This window comes from Salvelinus fontinalis, chromosome 12, assembly GCF_029448725.1.
Source record: "Salvelinus fontinalis isolate EN_2023a chromosome 12, ASM2944872v1, whole genome shotgun sequence".
Taxonomy (NCBI): domain Eukaryota; kingdom Metazoa; phylum Chordata; class Actinopteri; order Salmoniformes; family Salmonidae; genus Salvelinus; species Salvelinus fontinalis.
Genome location: NC_074676.1, coordinates 8,899,406 through 8,922,721, shown reverse-complemented (window position 1 = coordinate 8,922,721; position 23,316 = coordinate 8,899,406). Strand labels below are relative to the sequence as shown.

General features: G+C 42.9%; 1 protein-coding gene across 3 annotated transcripts in view; it reads left to right on the top strand.

Moving 5' to 3' along the window:
- The window catches only part of LOC129866742 (mitochondrial inner membrane protease subunit 2-like), a 175,590-nt gene that overhangs the window by 138,670 nt on the left and 13,604 nt on the right, over positions 1-23,316 (top strand). For 2 of the 3 annotated variants that reach the window (XM_055939583.1, XM_055939584.1), the window contains one exon: positions 9,342-12,568. The exons of the other annotated variant lie outside the window; for it this stretch is intronic. In XM_055939583.1, coding sequence (XP_055795558.1) covers positions 9,342-9,482 — 141 coding nt within the window. In that variant the 3' untranslated portion in view covers positions 9,483-12,568. Of the gene's footprint in view, positions 1-9,341; positions 12,569-23,316 lie in introns of those variants that run through there. 3 annotated transcript variants of the gene reach the window in all.

Sequence of the window (23,316 nt, the reverse complement as noted above, 5' to 3'; positions counted from 1 at the left end):
TCAAATACCCATACTACATATTTTTTTTCATTTTTTCTTTTATTTAACCTTTATTTAACTAGGCAAGTCAGTTAAGAACTAGGCTACCTGCAGCCCAGTATATGCTACATACTATATATTATAGAGGTCGACCTAATCGGCATGGCCGATTTAATTCGGGACGATTTCAAGTTTTCATAACAATCGGTAATTGGCCGATTACATTGCAAACCACGAGGAGACTATGTGGCAGGCTGTGACCACCTGTTACGCGAGTGCAGCAAGGAGCCAAGGTAAGTTGCTAGCTAGAATTAAACGTATCTTATAAAAACAATCAATCATAATCACTAGTTAACTACACATGGTTGATGATATTACTAGTTTAACTAGCTTGTCCTGCGTTGCCTATAATCAATGCAGTGCCTGTTAATTTATCATCGAATCACAGCCTACTTCGCCAAACAGGTGATGATTTAACAAGAGCATTCGCGAAAAAAAAGCACAATCGTTGCACCAATGAACCTAACCATAAACATCAATGCCTTGCTTAAAATCAATACACAAGTATCTTTTTTTAAACCTGCATATTTAGAAATTCATGTTAGCAGGCAATATTGACTAGGGAAATTGTGTTGCTTCTCTTGCGTTCAGTGCAAGCAGAGTCAGGGTATATGCAGCAGTTTGGGCCGCCTGGCTCGTTGTGAACTGTGTGGACCATTTCTTCCTAACAAAGACCGTAATTAATTTGCCGGAATTTTACATAATTATGACATAACATTGACGGTTGTGCAATATAACAGCAATATTTAGACATAGGGTTGCCACCCGTTCTATAAAATACGGAACGGTTCCGTATTTCACTGAAAGAATAAATGTTTTGTTTCCGGATTTGACCATATTAATGACCTAAGGCTCGTATTTCTGTGTGTTTATTATATTATAATGAAGTCTATGATTTGATATTTGATAGAGCAGTCTGACTGAGCGGTGGTAGGCAGCAGCAGGCTTATAATCATTCATTCAAACAGCACTTCTTAGCACAGCGCTGTTTATGACTTCAAGCCTCCCGAGATTAGGCTGGCAATACTAAAGTGCCTATAAGAATATCCAATAATCAAAGGTAGATGAAATATAAATGGTATAGAGAGAAATAGTCCTATCATTCCTATAATAACTACAACCTTAAACTTCTTAACTGGGAATATTGAAGACTCATGTTAAAAGGAACCACCAGCTTTCATATGCTCTCATGTTCTGAGCAAGGAACTTAAACGTTAGCTTTTTTACATGGTAAATATTGCACTTTTACTTTCTTCTCCAACACTTTATTTTTGCATTCTTTAAATCAAATTGAACATGTTTCATTATTTATTTGAGACTAAATAGATTTTATTTATGTATTATATTAAGTTAAAATAAAAGTGCTCATTGTTCATTTAGTATTGTTGTAATTGTCATTATTACAAATATATATATATATATATATATATATATATATATAACGGCCGATTAATCGGTATCGGCTTTTTTTGGTCCTCCAATAATCGGTATCGGCGTTGAAAAATCATATTTGGTCGACCTCTACTTTGTATGCATCTCTGTTGTGGAGTAAAGGTGGTCTACAGTTTTCTTCCCTCTGGTTGCACATGTGACATGCTGGTAGAAATGGGGTAAAACGGATTTAAGTTTGCCTGCATTAAAGACCCTGGCCACTAGGAGCGCCACTTCTGGATTAGCATTTTCTTGTTTGCTTAGGGCTTTATACAGCTCGTTGAGTGCGATCTTAGTGCCAGCATCAGTTTGTGGTGGTAAATAGACAGCTACAAAGAATACAGATGAGAACTCTTGGTAGATAATGTGGTCTACAGATTATCATGAGGTACTCTACCTCAGGCGAGCAACACCTCGAGACTACTTTAATATTAGACATTGCGCACCAGCAGGCATTGACAAATACACCCCCGCCCCTCGTCTTACCAGACATAGCTGCTCTGTCCTGCCGATGCACGGAAAATCCCAGCCAGGTGTATATTATCCATGTCGTCGTTCAGCCACGACTCGGTGAAACATAAGATGTTCCCGTTTTTAATGCCCTGTTGGTAGGATAGTCTCGACCGTAGATCGAGTTTGTTTTCCAGTGATTGCCAATAGAATGGAAGGTAGTGGCGATGTACTCACTTATATCCGAATCCTGACCTTCTCCCTCTGTATCTCCGCCTTTTCTTCACGCGAATGACGGGGATTTATTCTGATGTCCAGAAGCTCTTTTTGGTCATAAGAGACGGTAGCAGCAACTTTATGTACAAAATAAGTTAAACAATGTGAAAAAATGTAACAAAATAGAACAGTTGGTTAAGGGCCCGTAAAATGGCAGCCGTCCCCTCCGGCGCCGTTATAGGGTATTGTGTGTAGGCTTGTGACCAAAAAATCTCAATTGAATCCATTTTAAATTCAGGCTGTAACACAACACAATGTGGAACAAGTGAAGGGGTGTGAATACTTTCTGAAGGCATAAAAATATATATTTTTTGGTGAAATGTAAATCCTGTCTTGATTTACATTTCACAGAAAGTGTGTTCCACTGACGTGAAAGGTTCTTTGTTACTAAAATATACGTGGAACAACCAGAGGAAGAAATGTTCCAATTTTCTGTTGTGTTGACTTAATTTGATATGGGTGCTCTGAACCTTGTTTTGCTCCTAAATATAATTATATTTCTCACTAGGAAGTGAATTAACATGCCTCTCAGTAAAGCACTTACCTGCCACTCCCTCGCTTTCTTTTTTTCTCTCTCTTCTATCCCTCTCTTCATCTGTCTCTTCTGTCCCTCTTTCTTCTCTCTCTCCAACCCCCCCTTCTTCTCCCCCCCCCCCCTCTCTCTTTTTTCTCTCTCTCCAATCCCCCCCCTCTCTCTTTCTCTCGCTCTCTCTCTTTCGCTTTGTAATTTATACTTGTCTAAAACCCCATAGGCTCTTTGGGCTCCCTGGAGAGCCAGGTGCTGTATAAAGTGCTGCGTGAGATGAAGTCGCTGAGTGAGCTGTCAGGTTGGATAGACCTAAACAAATATCACAGTCATACCTTTTGCCAAAATCAGATTATGTCTTGTAGCTTGAAATATGCTGAATGCCTGAAATGGCATTCAACGGTTGCTTTGCATACAGGTTTTGGGAGTACAAACAACAAAAATAAATGTAACTTTATTGTATTGCGGGGCTTCAATGTCTTACTCTTTTCCAGGTCACAGATTTCTCAGCGGCATTTAAAATGACATTTAAAACTAAAATCTAAAAAGCAAGCATATTTGTCGTCCAGATCAAGTCAATAAATAGCATAGTGGTTATCACCCACCCAACAACAGCAATAAACTTGTGAGTTGTGTACCAAATCCATTCCTATATGACAACCTTTAGTGGCTCTTTTCTCACTCCCAGTCTCTAAACTAAGCCTTCTGAGGAAGGAGGGAGAAGTGTTGGTATTCTGGAGCCATTTGTCAGATACTCCTGATGTCTTCAAGGCCGTAGCGCTCATTTCTCTTGTGTGAGGGACCGAGTGGACAAGCTAGTTTAGCCTTCTACGCTCCCTCGCCTCACTCCCACAGCCTTGAAATGTTATTTGAAGATTATATTGTGTATTTATGAAAGCCTTGGCATCTGTCTCCAGTCCTTTGTGACGTTTTCTTTTAATGCACCTAAACACCTTGCTTTTGTCTTTCTATATCATTATCCCAAAATGGTTGATTGATACAGTGCCTTCAGAAAGTATTCATACCCCTTGACTTATTCCTCATTTTGTTGTCTTACAGCCTGAATTCAAAATGGATTAAATAGATAAACACAATACCCTATAATGACAAAGTGTAAACATATTTTTTGAAATATTTGCAAGTTAATTTAAAATGGGGAATTGGGATTCCTGGGAAAATGTTGTCAGAGGTTGCAACAGTAACCAAGGGGGTCGGGCTTAGTGAGGGGTCTCTCTCTCCCCTCTTTGTCTTCTCTCTCCCCTCTCTTTCCCTGCTCTCTCTTTCTCGCGCTCCAGTCCGTCCTCTTATTCCTCCCTCATTTACCCTCTCTCTCCTTCTTCCCTCTGTCCCCATGTCATCTCTCTCTCCTTCTTCCCTCTGTCCCCATGTCATCTCTCTCTCCTTCTTCCCTCTGTCCCCATGTCATCTCTCTCTCCTTCTTCCCTCTGTCCCCATGTCATCTCTCTCTCCTTCTTCCCTCTGTCCCCATGTCATCTCTCTCTCCTTCTTCCCTCTGTCCCCATGTCATCTCTCTCTCCTTCTTCCCTCTGTCCCCATGTCATCTCTCTCTCCTTCTTCCCTCTGTCCCCATGTCATCTCTCTCTCCTTCTTCCCTCTGTCCCCATGTCATCTCTCTCTCCTTCTTCCCTCTGTCCCCATGTCATCTCTCTCTCCTTCTTCCCTCTGTCCCCATGTCATCTCTCTCTCCTTCTTCCCTCTGTCCCCATGTCATCTCTCTCTCCTTCTTCCCTCTGTCCCCATGTCATCTCTCTCTCCTTCTTCCCTCTGTCCCCATGTCATCTCTCTCCCTCCTCTCACCCTATCCATTTCTTTCTCCTCCCCCTCCATTCTCTCTCCTTCATTCCCTCCCTCCCCGTCTTCTCATTTCTATCCTCTTTCCCACCTCCAAAGACAGGATATTGACACAGGCAACACAGACAGGCAGACAGACAGACATAGACACATACAGTTTTAAGTCAACCCCCCCCCAAAAAAATGGACCAATATCTCCTTCTGAATTAATTCTAACAAGGCTCTTGGTTTCTAGAACTGCAAGACCATTGTATCCAATGGAGGTAAAAAAAAAAAAATGCTTACAATGCTTTTGCGTCGATTGATTTCAAATTTTATTTGGCGGGTCACGACGGTCCCTCGGTCTGTAGGAAGAGAATGGAGCACCATGTTGAGGATGAATTAAGCTATTTCCTGTTGCCGCAGTAAGCTGAACCTCAACACAGGAGAGCATCCCTATAAGGTCACGATGGGTTGTGTGGAAGGACGGTTAGCTAGCTCAATTGCAGTCCACAGGGGGCGTCATGGTTATGTCAGGGCTGTAGGTAATTATTTTCAATGGAAAAAAGGCCTTGTTCTCTGTGGGACCTAGTTTTCACTTCGAAGAGTTGAAATTGGTTGACACTCATCATTTTCCATTGACTGGAAATGTATTGACATAAGGATCAAGCCTGTGACCCTCATATTTTCCCATTGAATGCAATGGATTGACGTAAGTGTCAAATGGTTGAAACTCCTATTTTCCCATTGAATGCATTGTAGGGAAACGTTCTGAATGGACATATGCCTACAGGAGGAATCAGCAAACTCACTCACGCACACCCCTGTAAATGCACCCGTCAATCAAAGCCGCTGGCGTGTGTCAGACACAAGCAAATATGTCTCCTTTCCTTAAAAATGTGTTTTAAAACAATCTAGGCCTACCTTATGTTTTCAAGAAAGTAGGCTACAATATAATGAATCGTTAAGTAAGGTATGAAGGGGATGGCTTATACTATGAAGATTAAATTGACTATCATTCAAATAGAACCAAGAAAACGCAACATGTCCATAGCCTATTTATCAGTGACACTGATTACTGAGGGGGGGAGGGAAAGATTGTTCAAGTACTGTGAGGAACTATTACAATTTGAATGGATGTTTAAAAATATATATATATATATTTATATATATGTAAACGGACTTCGTTGACTTAATGCGCCGTGTGATGTGAAGGAAAGAAATGACTGAAGCCCGGCTCATTAGACCAACCACATGGGCACTTTCCTACATTTTGACATTTGTGAGAAGCAGGCCAGGTGCTTCTGTGTGTGCTCAGGCGCGAGTGCGCTCCATCAACATTAACAGGGCAGATAAACCAGACCCATTGCTCGCATGGAGCATGTAAATGATGGTATGAAATAAACCGAGACTTGTTTCTCACAAGTGTCTCAGGTTGTGAACTCTGCAAACAATGTTTCCACTCCCGAGAATGCGAATGGTATGTGACTGTAATTAATACATGCATTAAGAGAAATGAATGTAACCAAATGACAGGGAATAATGGTCAATTGTCTGTTTTACAAATGGTTGGCTACGGCATGGACATTTATAAAAGTTCATTGCGAGCCGACACTGTATAGCCTAGGCTACTGTTTTACTTTGCAGGGATAGGAGGGCAGCGTACCGGCTGGGCCTGATCAGTGTTGATTAGTGTATGCAGTCTGTATCAAATCATACTATGCCAGGTTCGAGAGAATTGTCCATTTGACAGAACATTAGTGCATTATAGGCCTCAGAGCCTGAACAACCTTGTCAACTGCTGTTTATACATAATTAATGAATAGTCAGACACATCCAACCTTTTTAAAGACCAATTTATTTATTTGCTAGCAAGCAAGCAATGAAAATATGCATTGTATAAAATCAAGTTTTTACTGAAATGCCACAGCCTATAGCGCTCTACACCCCAGTGGATCTAGTGATTAGCTGCTCAAGCATCAAAGGACAGTTGGAGAGAGGAGGCGATGTAGGAAGTTTCATAGACAGACTAAGTTACCAAAACAATTTAATCATTAAACACTCCTGCTATTAGGAAACGTTTTTTTTTTTTTTTTCTAAAATTAATGTAGGTAGGCCTATTTTTAAATGGTTTTGACAGTTATTTTATAATCATGATGGTCTTCATCAGTTACTAGATAATTCAGTCACAGCGCAGCAGCAGCAGTTCCACCCAGCGCAGCAGCAGCCCTGCAGGGTGATGGAAGGGAGATCACCCCCCCCCTTCAGTCTCTGGCTGGGTGCCATCTGGGACACGACCTTTGTCTCTTCTTGCCTCCTCGCCTCTCCTCTGTGGAATTGAAGTGTTTATGCTGGCTGCTGTGAGGGGAAATTACACTCTGATCCCCAGGCCAGGGCTCAACTCTAAAGCTCTCCTCTCACAATGTGCTGCTGCAAGGGGAGATGACTTGATTTACACTGAACAAAAATATTAACGCAACAATTTAAGAAGATTTTACTATTACAGTTCATATAAGGAATCAATCAACGGAAATAAATTACTTAGGCCAAAATGTATGGATTTCACATGACTGGGAATACAGATATGCATCTGTTGGTCACGGATACCTTTTTTTTTAAAGTAGGGACGTGGATAAAAAAAGGTCTCTGGTGTGACCACCATGTGTCGCGCTGAATGAGGCAAATCACCTTCGCATAGACTTGATCAGGTTGTTGATTGTGGTCTGTGGAATGTTGCCCCACTCCTCTTCAATTGCTGTGCGAAGTTTCTGAATATTTGTATTTATTTCACCTTTATTTATATTGGCGGGAACTGGAACACACTGTCGTACACATCGATCCAGAGCATCCCAAACCTGCTCAATGGGTGACAATGTCTGGTGAAGCTTCCAGGAATTGTGTACAGATCCTTGCGTCAAGGGGCAGTGCATTTTCATGCTGTAACGTGAGGTGATGGCGGCGGATCAATAGCACGACAGTGGGTTTCAGGATCTCGCCACGGTATCTCTGTGCATTTAAATTGCCATCGATAAAATGCAATGGTGTTTGTTGTCCGTAGCTTATGCCTGCCCATACCATAACCCCACCATCACCATGAAGCACTCTGTTCACAACGTTGACATCAGCAAACCCCTCGCCCACACAACGCCATAGATGCTGTCTGAAATATATGCTGAAATATATAACCGGGATCCATCCGTGAAGAGCACACTTCTGTGGAGTTCCTGGGCTGGCGATGTGGAGTTCCTGGGCTGGCTTGGTTACACATGGTCTGCGGTTGTGAGGCCGGTTGGCCTCACTGCCAAATTATCAAAAATTACATCGGAGGCTGCTCATGGCAGAGAAATTATTATATTCTCTGGCATCAGCTCTGGTGGACATTCCTACAGTCAGCATGCCAATTGCACGCTCCTTCAAAACTTGAGACATTTGTGGCATTGTGTTGTGACAAAACTGCACAGTTTAGAGTGGCCTTTTATTGTTCAAAGCACAGGGTGCACCTGTGTAATGATCATGCTGTTTAATCAGCTTCTTAAAATACCACACCTGTCAGGTGGATGGATGATCTTGGCAAAGGAGATATTCTCACTAACGGGGATGTAAACAAATGTATACACAAAATTTGAAAGAAATGTAAACAAATGTATACACAAAATTTGAAAGAAATCAGCTTTTTGTACATATGGTAAATGTATAGCATCTTTTTATTTCAGCTAATGAAACATGTGACCAACACTTTACATGTTGCGTTTATATTTCTGTTCAGTGTATTAGGAGAATATTGAAGGAAGGTTCTGTAATGGAATGGCACTGTACTGGATCTCTGTCTGTTGTATATTATGTCTGGTAGTACAATATATTTGGAAATACTGACCAAATTGATTTCATATTTTTTCTGTGCCAATACCCGGGAATGAGGCATGGGGACCAAATTTATTTTTAATGGAATATTACTTAATCTATTTATCAGCCAGGAACTAGTGTAGTTCAATTGAAGTAGAGAAGAAGAATATACGAATCCATTAATTTCATTGTATTTCAATCTTGACATGCCAGAGTTAAGGTATTGTATTGGTAGTTTAAATGTTTTTTTCAATTATCCATGGCCAGAGGGCCTATGTTGTGTCGACATCACCCCCCAGGACATGTATTACCAAGGGAGCCAATCAGAAAGGCCTCCTCCTCTATCTGAGTCTGAAAAGGCACCCTATATCGTAGTGTGCTATTTAGGGAATAGGGTGCCATTTCATACTCACTGAGCAAGCCCAGAGGCATGAGCCAAACTCAGCCTTACCTTCAAGAAGGACAGAATAATTGTGTTTCTCGTTTGTAAACAACAGGCCTTTTGAAAGATAAGCTTCATTAATAGCAGTTGATATTGGTCCGTGTGTTTTGTGCTAACCGCTTAATTGACATAGACGTGATTGTCTGGGAAAACAATAACTAACCTTTGCAGTCGGTCCAACATTTGTTGGTTTTAATGTGCATATTAAAGTTTATTATATTAAAGTTTATTACATATTCAAGTTTATTTAACTTATGATGTGACGTCACAGCTAAAATAATAGTTCAATTATTCCTTCTTAAAAAATTTAACTTTTTTTTTTTTATTAGAATAATTTTTATTGGAATCAGTTTCCATGTTATATTTGTCTTGAAAAAGACGACCAGCACTATTCACAATGGACAAGTTTCGTCCATCAAGCCTTCTGCAGCCATGTTATTAACGCCATGGAACTGCCCCTTTATTCTAATGATCACTTAGAATGAGCGATAGTATCATAGTTCTTTGACCAGGGTCTTCTCCTCCCTCTTTTCCTCTCCGCAGGTGTCTCTGGGGTTGGTCCACGGCCGTGCCTCCCACATCATCTGGCCACCCAATCGGTGGCAGAGGATCGAGCCGTCCCTCCCCCCTGAGCGGAAGCCCTTGTTGAACTGGCACGGGGACACAACAGAGGAGGAGGACTGAGGAGAGGCCTGCTCATGGCTCTATACATACTGTACCTACCTACACTCTCTCTCTCTCTCTCTCTCTCTCTGTCATACAGTACATGTGAAAATGTCATAATCCTTTGATGTGGCACAGTTATTATATCTCTTTGTTGAGAAGCTGAATATGTCAATGGATCAGATACCCATTACCCATACAGTTGCGGCCAAATATATTGGCACCCTTGCACTTTTCTTAAATAATTGCCTATTTTTTTCTACAATAAGTTGAAAAATAAAGTTTGGTCTCCACACCTTGTTTTTGGGATATTCAACATTGCAGAACCTATTTTATTTTTGTAAATATAAGTTGAACATTTTTATTTAAAAAAATAAAGACCAATGGCATGGACATAATTATTGGCACCCCGGAACTAGTACTTGGTTGCACAGCCTTTGTCCAAGATAACAGCCAAGAAATGCTTCTTGTAGCCATCATGAGCTTGCTGCACATTTCTACTGTTTTCACCTCTCGCCATAGGTTATGGATATGATTCAGATCTGGACTCTTCACTGGCCACTCCAGAACAGATTTAACCTTGAACCTTTTCAGGGTGATTTCTATGTATGTTTGGGGTTGTTGTCCTACTGTGGAAGACAGTTTTTGGACACTGGGTTGAACATTGCACTCCAAAACACCCTTGATAATCTGCTGATGTACCAGAGGCAGCAAAGCAACCCCACATCATTATTGAACCTCCTCCATAATTGATTTTAGTCATTGGTAAACATAGGAAGACCCCACTGCTGAAGGAGACAAGTAAGCCTGATTGAACTTCTCAAAAACCCACCTAAACAAGGCTAACTCCTGGGGGGGAATGCTCTGTGGACCAATGAAACAAAATTAGAGTTCTTTGGCAATACAGATCAGCATTCGGTATACTGGCCTCCAATGAAGCATTCAATGAAAAAAGAACCCTCCCTACAATGAAAGATAAGGGAGGTTTGATAATGCTGTGGTGTTGCTTTGCTGGTACTGGGGACCTTGACCGTGCACAATGACATGAAATCATCAGAAGATCAGGTTTGTTGTGGTCCAATGTTCAACCCAGTGTCCAAAAGCTGGGTCTCCATTGGAGGTTGTGTCTTCCAGCAGGACAGCGAACCCAAACGCACATCAAACAGCACCTGGGAATGGTTAAGAAGAGATGTTGGACTGTTCTGGAGTGGCCAGCGAAAAATACAGATCTGAATTACATCCAAAAGATACGGCGAGGTCCAATATGGCGAGCTGTTGGTAAAGGGCACCCATCAAATGTTGAATAATTACAGCAGTTTGCTTCTGAAAATTGCTAGTAGAAAGGTACAGAAAGCTCATTGATGGTTACAAGAAGTGTTTGTCTACAGTTAACTTGGCCAAAGGTTGTGCAAGTACTAGCTACAGAGTGCCAATTATTTTGTCCATGCCATTTGTCTTTGTTTTCAACATTAAAATTGTAAATTTTATGTTTACAAAAATAAAATAGTTCTGCAATATTGAAAATCTAATAAGTTGACAAAACATTTTTTTTTTGTCAACTTATTTTATAAGAAATAGGGAATTATTTAAGAAAAGTATGAAACTGTCTGTGGCCAATTGTAAAAAATAATAATAATAAAAATAAACATTTTGCAACCATGTAATGTGAACAACTGAATGCTGAGATATATATTTGTGTGTTGTGTTATCAGAATTTCAGACTAGTGCAGTACCATGTTATTAAATGTATGGAAAGATTCAACTAAAACTGGCTTGGCTTTGAAGGAGCCTGTGGCATGAAAGGCTGATTGAAACTACCTGGATTTATAGATTGAACAGTTGAAGTCGGAAGTTTACATACACTTAGGTTGGAGTCATTTATAACTCGTTTTTCAACCACTCCACAAATGTCTTGTTAACAAACTATAGTTAGAAGCTTCTGATTGGCTAATTGACTTCATTTGAGTCAATTGGAGGTGTACCTGTGGATGTATTTCAAGGCCTACCTTCAGACTCAGTGTCTCTCTGCTTGATATCAAGGGAAAATCAGCCAAGACCTCAGAAAATTTATTGTAGACCTCCACAAGTTTGGATCATCCTTGGGAGCAATTTCCGAATACCTGAAGGTACCACGTTCATCTGTACAAATAAAAGTACGCAAGTATAAACACCATGGGACCACGCAGCCATCATACCCTTCAGGAAGGAGATGTGTTCTGTCTCCTAGAGATGTACGTACTTTGTGTGCGAAAGTGCAAATCAATCCCAGAACAACAGCAAAGGGCCTTGTGAAGATGCTGGAGGAAAAAGGTACAAAAGTATCTATATCCACAGTAAAACGAGACCCATATCGACATAACCTGAAAGGCCACTCAGCAAGGAAGAAGCCACTGCTCCAAAACCGCCATAGAAAAGCCATACTACGGTTTGCAACTGCAGATGGGGACAAAGACCGTACTTTTTGGAGAAATGTACTCTGGTCTGATGAAACAAAAATGGAACTGTTTGGCCATAGTGACCATCGTTATGTTTAGAGGAAAAAGGGTGAGGCTTGCATGCCGAAGAACATCATCCCAACCGTGAAGCGGGGGTGGCAGCATCATGTTGTGGGGGTGCTTTGCTGCAGAAGGGACTGGTGCGCTTCACAAAATAGATGGCTTCATGAGGGAGGACAATTATGTGGATATATTGAAGCAACATCTCAAGACATCAGTCAGGAAGTTAAAGCTTGGTCACAAATGGGTCTTCCAAATGGACAATGACCCCAAGCATACTTCCAAAGTTGTGGCAAAATGGCTTAAGGACCAAAGTCAAGGTATTGGAGTGGCCATCACAAAGCCCTGACCTCAATCCTATAGAACATTTGTGGGCAGAACTGAAAATGTGTTTTACGAGCAAGGAGGCCTACTAACCTGACTCAGTTACACCAGCTCTGTCAGGAGGAATGGGACAAAATTCACCCCAACTTATTGTGGAAGGCTACCCAAAACGTTTCACCCAAGTTAAACAATTTAAAGGCAATGCTAGCAAATACTAATTGAGTGTATGTAAACTTCTGACCCACTGGGAATGGAATGAAATAAATAAAATCTAAATAATTAATTCTCTCTATTATTCTGACATTTCTTTCTTAAAATAAAGTGGTGATCATAACTGACCTAAAACAGTGAATTTTTACTGGGATTAAATGACCGGAATTGTGAAAAACGGAGTTTAAATATATTTGGCTACGGTGTATGTGTCACGATCGTGTGGAGGATTGACGGACCAATACGCAGCACTTGGAAAATAAGCCATCTCCTTTTATTTTAAAAGATGACGAAAAATAAACACGAAACACTTAATACAAACTAACAAAACAACAAAACGATCGTGAAGCTAAAACAACGATGTGCACACACTGGCTACAAACGTATCACATAGACAATTACCCACAACCAATGAGAGCCTATGGCTACCCTAAATAAGGCTCCCAATCAGAGACAACCGAAATCAGCTGTCTCTAATTGGGAACTCATTCAGGTAACCATAGACTCTCCTAGACAACTACACATACATAGACAACACTAGAAACATGTACTCCACACAAACCCATATACTATACAACAACCCCTTTACCATAAACAACACCCAAAACCAACAAAACAAAAACATTCCCCATGTCACACCCTGACCTAACAAAAATAATAAAGAAAACAAAAATACTAAGGCCAGGGCGTGACATAACCCCCCCCTTGAGGCGCGAACTCCGGGCGCACCATACACAGTCTAGGGGAGGGTCTGGGTGGGCTTCCATCCACGGTGGCGGCTCCGGCTCTGGTTGCGGTCCCCACGTCACCACAGTACCTAACCACCTCCTAGGCTTCCTCCAAACGACCCCCCTCCACCTTAACCCCATTGCATTCAGGGGCAGTTCCGGACTAAGGGGCAGTACCAGGGTAAGAGGCAGTACCAGGGTCAGGGGCAGTACTAGGGTCAGGGGCAGTACCAGGGTCAGGGGCAGTACCAGGGTAAGGGGCAGCACCAGGGTAAGGGGCAGCACCAGGGTAAGGGGCAGCACCAGGGTAAGGGGCAGCTCCGGACTGAGGAATGGCAGCTCCGGACTGAGGAATGGCAGCTCCGGACTGAGGGACTGCAGCTCCGGACTGAGGGACGGCCCATGGCTGGCTGACAGATCTGGCTGCTCATGGCTGGCTAACGGATCTGGCTGCTCATGGCTGGCTGACGGATCTGGCTGCTCATGGCTGGCTGACGGATCTGGCTGCTCATGGCTGGCTGACGGATCTGGCTGCTCATGGCTGGCTGACGGATCTGGCTGCTCATGGCTGGCTGACGGATCTGGCTGCTCATGGCTGGCTGACGGATCTGGCTGCTCATGGCTGGCTGACGGATCTGGCTGCTCATGGCTGGCTGACGGATCTGGCTGCTCATGGCTGGCTGACGGATCTGGCTGCTCATGGCTAGCTGACGGATCTGGCTGCTCATGGCTAGCTGACGGATCTGGCTGCTCATGGCTAGCTGACGGATCTGGCTGCTCATGGCTAGCTGACGGATCTGGCTGCTCATGGCTAGCTGACGGATCTGGCTGCTCATGGCTAGCTGACGGATCTGGCTGCTCATGGCTAACTGACGGATCTGGCTGCTCATGGCTAGCTGACGGATCTGGCTGCTCATGGCTAGCTGACGGATCTGGCTGCTCATGGCTAGCTGACGGATCTGGCTGCTCATGGCTAGCTGACGGATCTGGCTGCTCATGGCTGGCTGACGGATCTGGCTGCTCATGGCTGGCTGACGGATCTGGCTGCTCATGGCTGGCTGACTGATCTGGCAGATCCTGTCTGATTGGCGGCTCTGGCGGATCCTGTCTGGTTGGCGGCTCTGGCGGATCCTGTCTGACGGACGGCTCTAGCGGCTCCTGTCTGACGGACGGCTCTAGCGGCTCCTGTCTGGCGGACGGCTCAGTGGGCTCATGGCAGACGGGCGGCTTTGCAGGCTCATGGCAGACGGGCAACTTTGCAGGCTCATTGCAGACGGATGGCTCAGATGGCGCTGGGGAGACGGATGGCTCAGATGGCGCTGGGGAGACGGATGGCTCAGATGGCGCTGGGGAGACGGATGGCTCAGATGGCGCTTGGCAGACGGGCAGTTCAGTCATCGATGTGCAGACGGCAGACTCCTGCCGGCTGAGGCGCACTGTAGGCCTGATGCGTGGTGCCGGGACTGGTGGCACCGGGCTGGGGACACGCATCTCAGGGCTAGTGCGGGGAGCAGCAACAGGACGCACAGGACTCTGGGGACACACAGGAGGCTTGGTGCGTGGTTTAGACACTGGTGGTAAAGGGCTGGAGACACGCACCATATAGCTAGTGCGTGGAGGAGGCACTGGTGGTACTGGATTGGGGCGGGGAGGTGGCGCCGGAAATACCGGACCGTGCAGGCGTACTGGCTCCCTTGAACGCCGAGCCTGCCCAACCTTACCTGGTTGTATGCTCCCCGTCGCCTGACCAGTGCGGGGAGGTGGAATAACCCGCACCGGCCTATGTAGGTGAACCGGGGACACCATGCGTAAGGCTGGTGCCATGTACGCCGGCCCGAGGAGACGCACTGGTGACCAGATGCGTTGGGCCGGCTTCATGACATACGGCTCAACGCTCAGTCTAGCCCGGCCGATACGTGGAGCTGAAATGTACCGAACCGGGCTATGCACGCGTACAGGAGACACCGTGCGCTCTACTGCGTAACACGGTGTCTGCCCGTACTCCCGCTCTCCACGGTAAGTACAGGGAGTAGGCGCAGGTTTCCTACCTGACTTCGCCACACTCCCTTTAAGGCCCCCCCCAAGAAATTTTTGGGTTGTACTCACGGGTCTCCAGCCTTGTCTCCGTGCTGCCTCCTCATATCGCCTCCTCTCGGCTTTAGCTGCCTCCAGCTCTTCACGAGGAAGGCGATATTCTCCCGGTTGAGCCCACGGCCCCTTACCATCCAGTATCTCCTCCCATGTCCATGAATCCTGTGTAGGTAGGTCCTGTTGCCGCTTTCCATGCCGCTTGGTCCTATGGTGGGTAATTCTGTCACGATCGTGTGGAGGATTGACGGACCAATACGCAGCACTTGGAAAATAAGCCATCTCCTTTTATTTTAAAAGATGACGAAAAATAAACACGAAACACTTAATACAAACTAACAAAACAACAAAACGATCGTGAAGCTAAAACAACGATGTGCACACACTGGCTACAAACGTATCACATAGACAATTACCCACAACCAATGAGAGCCTATGGCTACCCTAAATAAGGCTCCCAATCAGAGACAACCGAAATCAGCTGTCTCTAATTGGGAACTCGTTCAGGTAACCATAGACTCTCCTAGACAACTACACATACATAGACAACACTAGAAACATGTACTCCACACAAACCCATATACTACACAACAACCCCTTTACCATAAACAACACCCAAAACCAACAAAACAAAAACATTCCCCATGTCACACCCTGACCTAACAAAAATAATAAAGAAAACAAAAATACTAAGGCCAGGGCGTGACAGTATGTAAACTTCCGACTTCATATTTGATAATTACTTGAAACATGGCCTACATCAGTGATGTGCGGTGAAGTTATCATCAAAGCCAGATTTCCTCAGAAATTAACCTTGATGATGCCCAAGTTCACCATACAGCAGATAGCTCCAACAACCAGAGTGACATAGGCTATTAACTGAAATTGACATATATTTCCACCATATATAAATAACAATGTAGCCAAGATACACAAGCGATAGCGGCATATTTCATATAATCTGACAAAATGACACTGCTTAGCTCAGCTCAGCCATAGCATCCACAGTTATAACTGATATGTGGCACTAAAATACCAATATGGACACATTTCATCAGAATAATTTGCAACGCGAACTTCATAGCCTTTCACAATGGATTTACAATTCTTCCAATGCACAGGTAAACACACACACATAATGAAACTGTGAAATGTTATTACACACATGTATAATCATAAGGTTGCAATTCAATTTCCATATCAACAATCGAAATGACTGACAAATGCAGTTCAAAACTTGTCTCATCAAAACGAAATTCAAGCTTGATAAATCGAATGCATCATTCGGATGTTGTTTGTAAATCCAAACCATACAGCTAGACCGCTTTAGGAAATTAAATGCACATATTAAAGACACTAAAGTATATGCAATGGTCGATGAAAATCTTTCGCTCATATGATAGCCTACAGGTTAACTCCATGGTGCTGAATGGACAGCAGCCCTATTCTCTTTTTCATTCAACAGTAGCCTAACCCCCCCCCCCCCCCCCCCCAAAAAAAGAGGCCTACTTGTAAATGAAGTACATCAGGGTGAACCTCTCGGTGACAGCGTTGAAGTCTTTATTCCTTTTGAGTTTGAAAAGTCTCAGTTGACATGAGGGCCTAGGATGGCGCAGTTGTACTTCCCCAAAACTCCCAATACATAATCCACCAGGGCCGCAGCTTGTTTGTCATCGCACACATCATCATACCAAAAACGCCTCCTTGACTTCGCTTTTTGACCACAATGCAAAATCATAAAGATCTGGCCTTTGTTTGTAGTATCTAGTAGTTGTCTCATCTACTGCATGCAGATGTTGCTGCATTAATCTCATCTTCAATGTCATTTTGAATCACATCCCTGACTGCTTCAATTAAATCACACTGTGTTCTTATTGATGTACCTGGGAACACAGTGGAAGTCTCAAGTGTCTAGCTAACCTTTTGCCTTTTTCAGCAAAGGTATCCAATAACTCTACATAGTTGCCACGATTACATGAGCTTGTACTCGCATCATTACCACAAAATGCTAATTCTTGTTTCCCTAGGTAGCATGTTACTGTAATAAGCATGTTCAAAATCTCAGTTTTCCCCAGCAAACAGTGGAGGTCCTGAGGACATTCAGCAATGTTTTCTCTGGGGGATCTTTGTGTAGTTCCTTGTAAGTTACTAGGACGTCACTGAGGGCCATGTCAGGACATTCTTAGTCCTTAGGACATTGCGTGATGGTCCAAAGAAACCTTTTTTAATTTCCTTTTTTAAAAAGAAACCTTTTTTAATTTTTAAGACGTTCTTGGGACCTTGTGTCATGGTCCCCTAGAGGTTTTGTCTAGTTACCGGTTTGTCCCGGGGAGGTTTTTAGCACGTTCTTTGGACGTTGTGTCATGGTCCCCTGAACATTCTTAGGATGTTGTCATGGTCCCCTGGAAGTTTTTGTCACGTGATGGTCCCAGGTTTTCCAAATCATTATAAGTCAGGTAATGAAATGGTATGTGGGTTTTAAGGTACGTGGTACGCTGTTCAACTAAAATAGTGTACAAATCTTTAATCAAGGACAATATGATTACATTTGGCATGATCACTTAGTACTGTCTTTTCCATATGACCCCATCTGGGACTTGAACTCATAACATCTGTATTTGGGTTATGCTGATCTTTCACAAAGTCTGTACAATTTCAGAAGTCCACTACACATGCATTACCTACAATACATCTCTGCACAGATGGCAAAAGAATGCCATGTGCACTGCTATTTTAGTTATCAGTTAATCAAACTATTCGTAGGATAAATAAAGGAGGCATATAAGCAGACAATGAAAGTTCTTACAGTATTAGATGACATTACTCTAAAACAGGCTATAGGCTACATGTGCATCACCAAGTCAGAACAGTAGGCTACGTTATGAGGGGAAAAGGGAACACATTATTAGGGTGAGGCACATGGGCTTCTAACAGCTTACTACACAACATACACATATGTATACTGTAGCAATGAAAGTAATACTATCTCCCTGGCATATTACATCATTTATGCAGCAGCATACAAGACATTTTTGGACTCACATTTGTGCTGTGCTCACTTGAACAGGAAGGTGGCACGGTGGTCCTTGTGGGCAAATTCATGAAACCTTGTCATCTAAGTCTGGCATTCTCTAGATTTATGGTGCTTTCAAGACAACTGAGAACTCTGGGAAAAACAAGGTTGAATCATGAGATCAGTGATCTTCAGGTCGGAGATCTAGAAAGAGGCCTGTTTCCGACTTGGTATAAAACGAGTTCCGTATTTTCCCAGTCAGAGCTCGTTTTTTTCCCGAGTTCACAGTTGTCTTGAACTCACTGTATCCTGAGATTTCCCAGTTCAGAGTTTCCAGTTGTTTTGAACATGGTAAAAGTCGTGCTGGATTGACAGAAGGTCCAATGTATTCATCCTTTTCTGGCCCATGGTGGTGTTGCTTGTGAATTTTAACCCCTTTAAGCTTTGAAAAGACACCCTTAATCAATTAAATGTATTTATAAAGCCCTTTTTACATCAGCAGATGTCACAAAGTGCTATACAGATACCCAGCCTAAAACCTCAAACATCAAGTAATGCAGATGTAGAAGCACCCTCTCCACTGAATAGCAGGCAAGGGAAGCAAAATAGGGATGGCTTTGCAATGCTTGCAGTTAGCCACTGATTCCTTCCAAACCACTCATTGTTTAATTTAGTTTTCCACCTCATGTAATGTTTATGTTCAATGGCCGATGAGTACCGATACGTTTTATCTATAATTTCTCTTCATATATTAGCTAGACAAGGATTGAAAAGTATTTGCCAGTAGGTTGTCGACGTGATTTATGATGACCCCTTGTCTAGCTAATATTTTGAAAGTAGATTTAACGTTATTTGACATCATTTGATCTGTGGCCAATGACCTTGAGCCTTCTTGGATGGGCACTTCTAATGTAAATATATGGCAGCACCCAAGGTGACTGGAACTTTTTACTTTAGTGCCTTGTTGCAAACATGATGCATGTTTTGGAATATTTTAGGCTTCCCTGGTCTTTGTGGTTGAATCTGTGTTTGAAATTCACTGCTCGACTGAGGGACCTTACAGTTGAAGTGCATTCGGAAAGTATTCAGACCCCTTGATTTTTTTCTACATTTAGTTACGTTACAGAGTTATTCTAAAATGGATTAAAACGTTTTTTCCCTCAATCTACACACAATACCCCAAAATATATATATTTTTAAACAGGTTTAGAAATGTTTGCAAATGTATTAAAAATAAAAAACGTATATCACATTTACATACGTATTCAGACCCATTACTCAGTACTTTGTTGAAGCACCTTTGGCAGCGATTACAGCCTTGAGTCTTCTTGAGTATGACGCTACCATCTTGGCACACCTGTATTTGAGGAGTTTCTCCAATTTTTCTCTGCAGATCCTCTTAAGCTCTGTCAGGTTGGATGGGGAGTGTCGCTGCACAGCTATTTTCAGGTCTCCAGAGATGTTCGATCGGGTTCAAGTCCGGGCTCTGGCTGCGCCACTCAAGGACATTCAGAAACTTGTCCCGAAGCCTCTCCTGCGTTGTCTTGGCTGTGTGCTTAAGGTCGTTGTCCTGTTGGAAGGTGAACCTTCGCCCCAGTCTGAGCACTCTGGAGCAGGTTTTCATCAAGGATCTCTCTGTGTAGTACTTTGCTCCATTCATCTTTCCCTCAATCCTTTCTAGTCTCCCAATCCCTACCACTGAAAAACATCCCACAGCATGATGCTGCCACCAACCCGCTTCACCGTAGGGATGGTGCCAGGTTTCCTCCAGACGTGACGCTTGGCATTCAGGCAAAATAGTTCAATCTTGGTTTCGTCAGACCAGAGCATCTTGTTTCTCATGGTCGGAGAGTCTTTAGGTGCCTTTTGGCAAACTCCAAGTGGGCTGTCATGTGCCTTTTACTGAGGAGTGGTTTCCATCTGGCCACTACCATAAAGGCCTGATTAGTGGAGGGCTGCAGAGATGGTTGTCCTTCTGGAAGGTTCTCCCAACTCCACAGAGAAACTCTGGAGCTCTGTCAGAGTGACCATCGGGTTCTTGGTCACCTCCCTGACCAAGTCCTTTCTCCTCCGATTGCTTAGTTTGGCTGGGCGGCCAGCTCTAGGAAGAGTGTTGGTGGTTCCAAACTTCTTCCATTTAAGAATGATGGAAGCCACTGGGTTCTTGGGGACCTTCAATGCTGCAGAAATGTGTTGGTATCCTTCCCCAGATCTGTGCCTCGACACAATCCTGTCTCGGAGCTCTACGGACAATTCCTTCGACCTCATGGCTATGTTTTTTCTTTGACATGCACTGTCAACTGTGGGACCTTATATAGACAGGTATGTGCCTTTCCAAATCATGTCCAATCAATTGAACTTTAAAAAAACAACAACAAAAAAACATGAGCTGGCGCACACCCAGAAAATACATAGTGTGGAGGTGCTTACTAACGGCGAATAAACTATAAACTATCAAAATAAAGAAAGTCGCACACTCCATGTATAATCTCCCAACAATTTAATGGGTATTTACCAATGTTTCGGCATCGCTGTGCCTTCCTCAGGGTAATGTCATAAATACTTGAACCAGGTTATGTAGACACACAGTGCAATTAGTGTAACCAATGACAAAAAACTTACCACAGGTGGACTCCAATCAAGTTGTAGAAACATCTCAAGGATGATCAATAGGAACAGGATGCACCGGAGCTCAATTTCGAGTTTCATAGAAAAGGGTCTGAATACTTATTTAAATAAGGTTTTTATTTGCAATAAATTTGCAGAAATTTCTATAAACATGTTTTTGCTTTGTCATTATGGAGTATGGTCTGTAGATTGGTGAGGAACATTTTTAATTTAATCCATTTTAGAATAAGGCTGTATTGTAACAAAATGTGGAAATATTCAAAGTGTCTGAATACTTTCTGAATGCACTGTAATTGCATGTGTGGGTTACAGAGGTGAGGTAGTCATTCAAAAATCATGTTAAACACTATTATTGCACAGAGTGAGTCGGTGCAACTTATTATGTGACTTGTTGAGCAGATTTTTTTATTTATTCTTGCCGTAACAAAGGGGTTGAATACTTATTGACTTAAGACATTTCAGCTTTGGATTTTTAATTAATTTGTAAAAGTTTCGAAAAACATAATTCCAATTTGACATTTTGGGTGGGGTATGTGTGTAGGCCAATTGCAAAATATATAACTGTAATCCATTTAAAATTCAGGCTGTAACATAACAAAATGTGGAAAAAGTCAAGGGGTCTGAATACTTTGAGGCACTATATGTCAGTGTGTCAAATATGTAAGTTAAAAAGCACTGCTTGTTTGTGTGGGGGTGTTGGTGGCCCTAGCATATCCAAAAGACAAAGAGCTGTGACTGGATCAGTGGTTCACCAATCAGAGCCTTGATGGACTTGGCAAAAGTAACAAGGGGTGATGTGTAATGAAACTAGGTTGTGAATGCCCTGGGTAAAATGTATGATTATTTTTGCAAACATCAGGTGACAAACCAAGAACTGGAGATAAACTTCCATGGGATCATGACAATGTCCGAAGAACATTCAGGGGACCCTGACACAACATCCCAAGAAAGTAATAAAAACGTCTTCGGGGGACGTTCCCAAGACAAACCGGAAACTTGACAAAACCATGACACAGCGTCCTGACGACTTCAGGCCGCCATTTCGTGACGTCCCGGGGACATCCTAACGCCTCATTATTGTTTGCAGGGTAGTTCCCTCTAAGTTCTCACGAAATCACGGAGGACCTTGTCTAAACCTTTTTTAGGATGTTCTCAGAACTTTCATTTTACTAGTTCTTAGGATGTCGTGTGATGTTCCCATAGTAATGTTCTCTGTGGGGATCTTTTTTCTAGTTTCCGGTTTGTTCCGGGGACTTCCCCGAAGACACTTTTAGAATTTTCTTGTGACGTTGTGCCATGGTTCCCTGGGTATTGTGTCTAGATCCCGGTTTGTCTCGGGGACATCCCTGAGGCTGTTTAAGACGTTCTTGGGACGTTGTGTCACTGTCCCCTGGAGTTTTTTTCTAGTTCCCGGTTTGTCCTGGGGACGTCCCAGAGGATGGCTTTTCATAACACCTTTTTCATTACATATTTTTTTTATTCAATTAGCACAGGGTAAGCATTGCCTACCCTGACTGTATGTCAATGTCCTACAGTACACGTTTAAAGCTGTACAGTACATTCTAAGTGCAATTCCAGATGAAGTTGAAATCAGCATGGCGTTTAAGTGTATTCTGTGGAATCAATGATGTGATTTGCTTCACATTTCCATATCATAAAACTCATGTCATATACAGTGTCAATTTTATGACCACTATGTTTGATGTACAGTTACAAGATGACATGGCTTCATACCCTGGGTTGTTCTGAACAGAATGTGCCTATGCTTGTCTCGTGTGAAGCACCTCAATGCACTCATGACTCCTTTCGATGTGCACCAAAACTATAATCCGTTTCCCTGAATTGCATTGTGAAAGCCTGACAGTGTAATATCGGATTTTATAACTTAGCTAGTCATGTTAGCAATAGAACACGCTTTCAATTGATGCCCACAAGCCCCAGATTGAGAGTTATAATGGACCGTTTTTGGATTACGTGAACAACAGTAATTGTATGATGGCGGGGATGCAGGGTTGTGTTCCAAACAAAAATACTACAAGTGTGTTTGCTCTAGTTCCCCCAACGGCACAGCTATGAGAGCTCAAAAAAAGCACCTTATAGTTGAAGACTCTTCTTTGAGTCGTAAAAGTGCATTGAAATTACTGTGCAGAGGTGTGGCGCCACTTGGAGACACCAGTTAGTCCTCTCACTTAAACCCTTGTAAATTGTTTGTCGTATGTTGCACCTACCCCACATGTTCCAGGAATATTCTTATCATGTTACTGAATGTATCCAGAGTATTTTCAGATGTTGTTATCAACAAATGCAGCGAAAAGTACAGTAATTCCAAAATGCTAATAAAATCAACAGTGTAATGTTTGGCTTCAGTC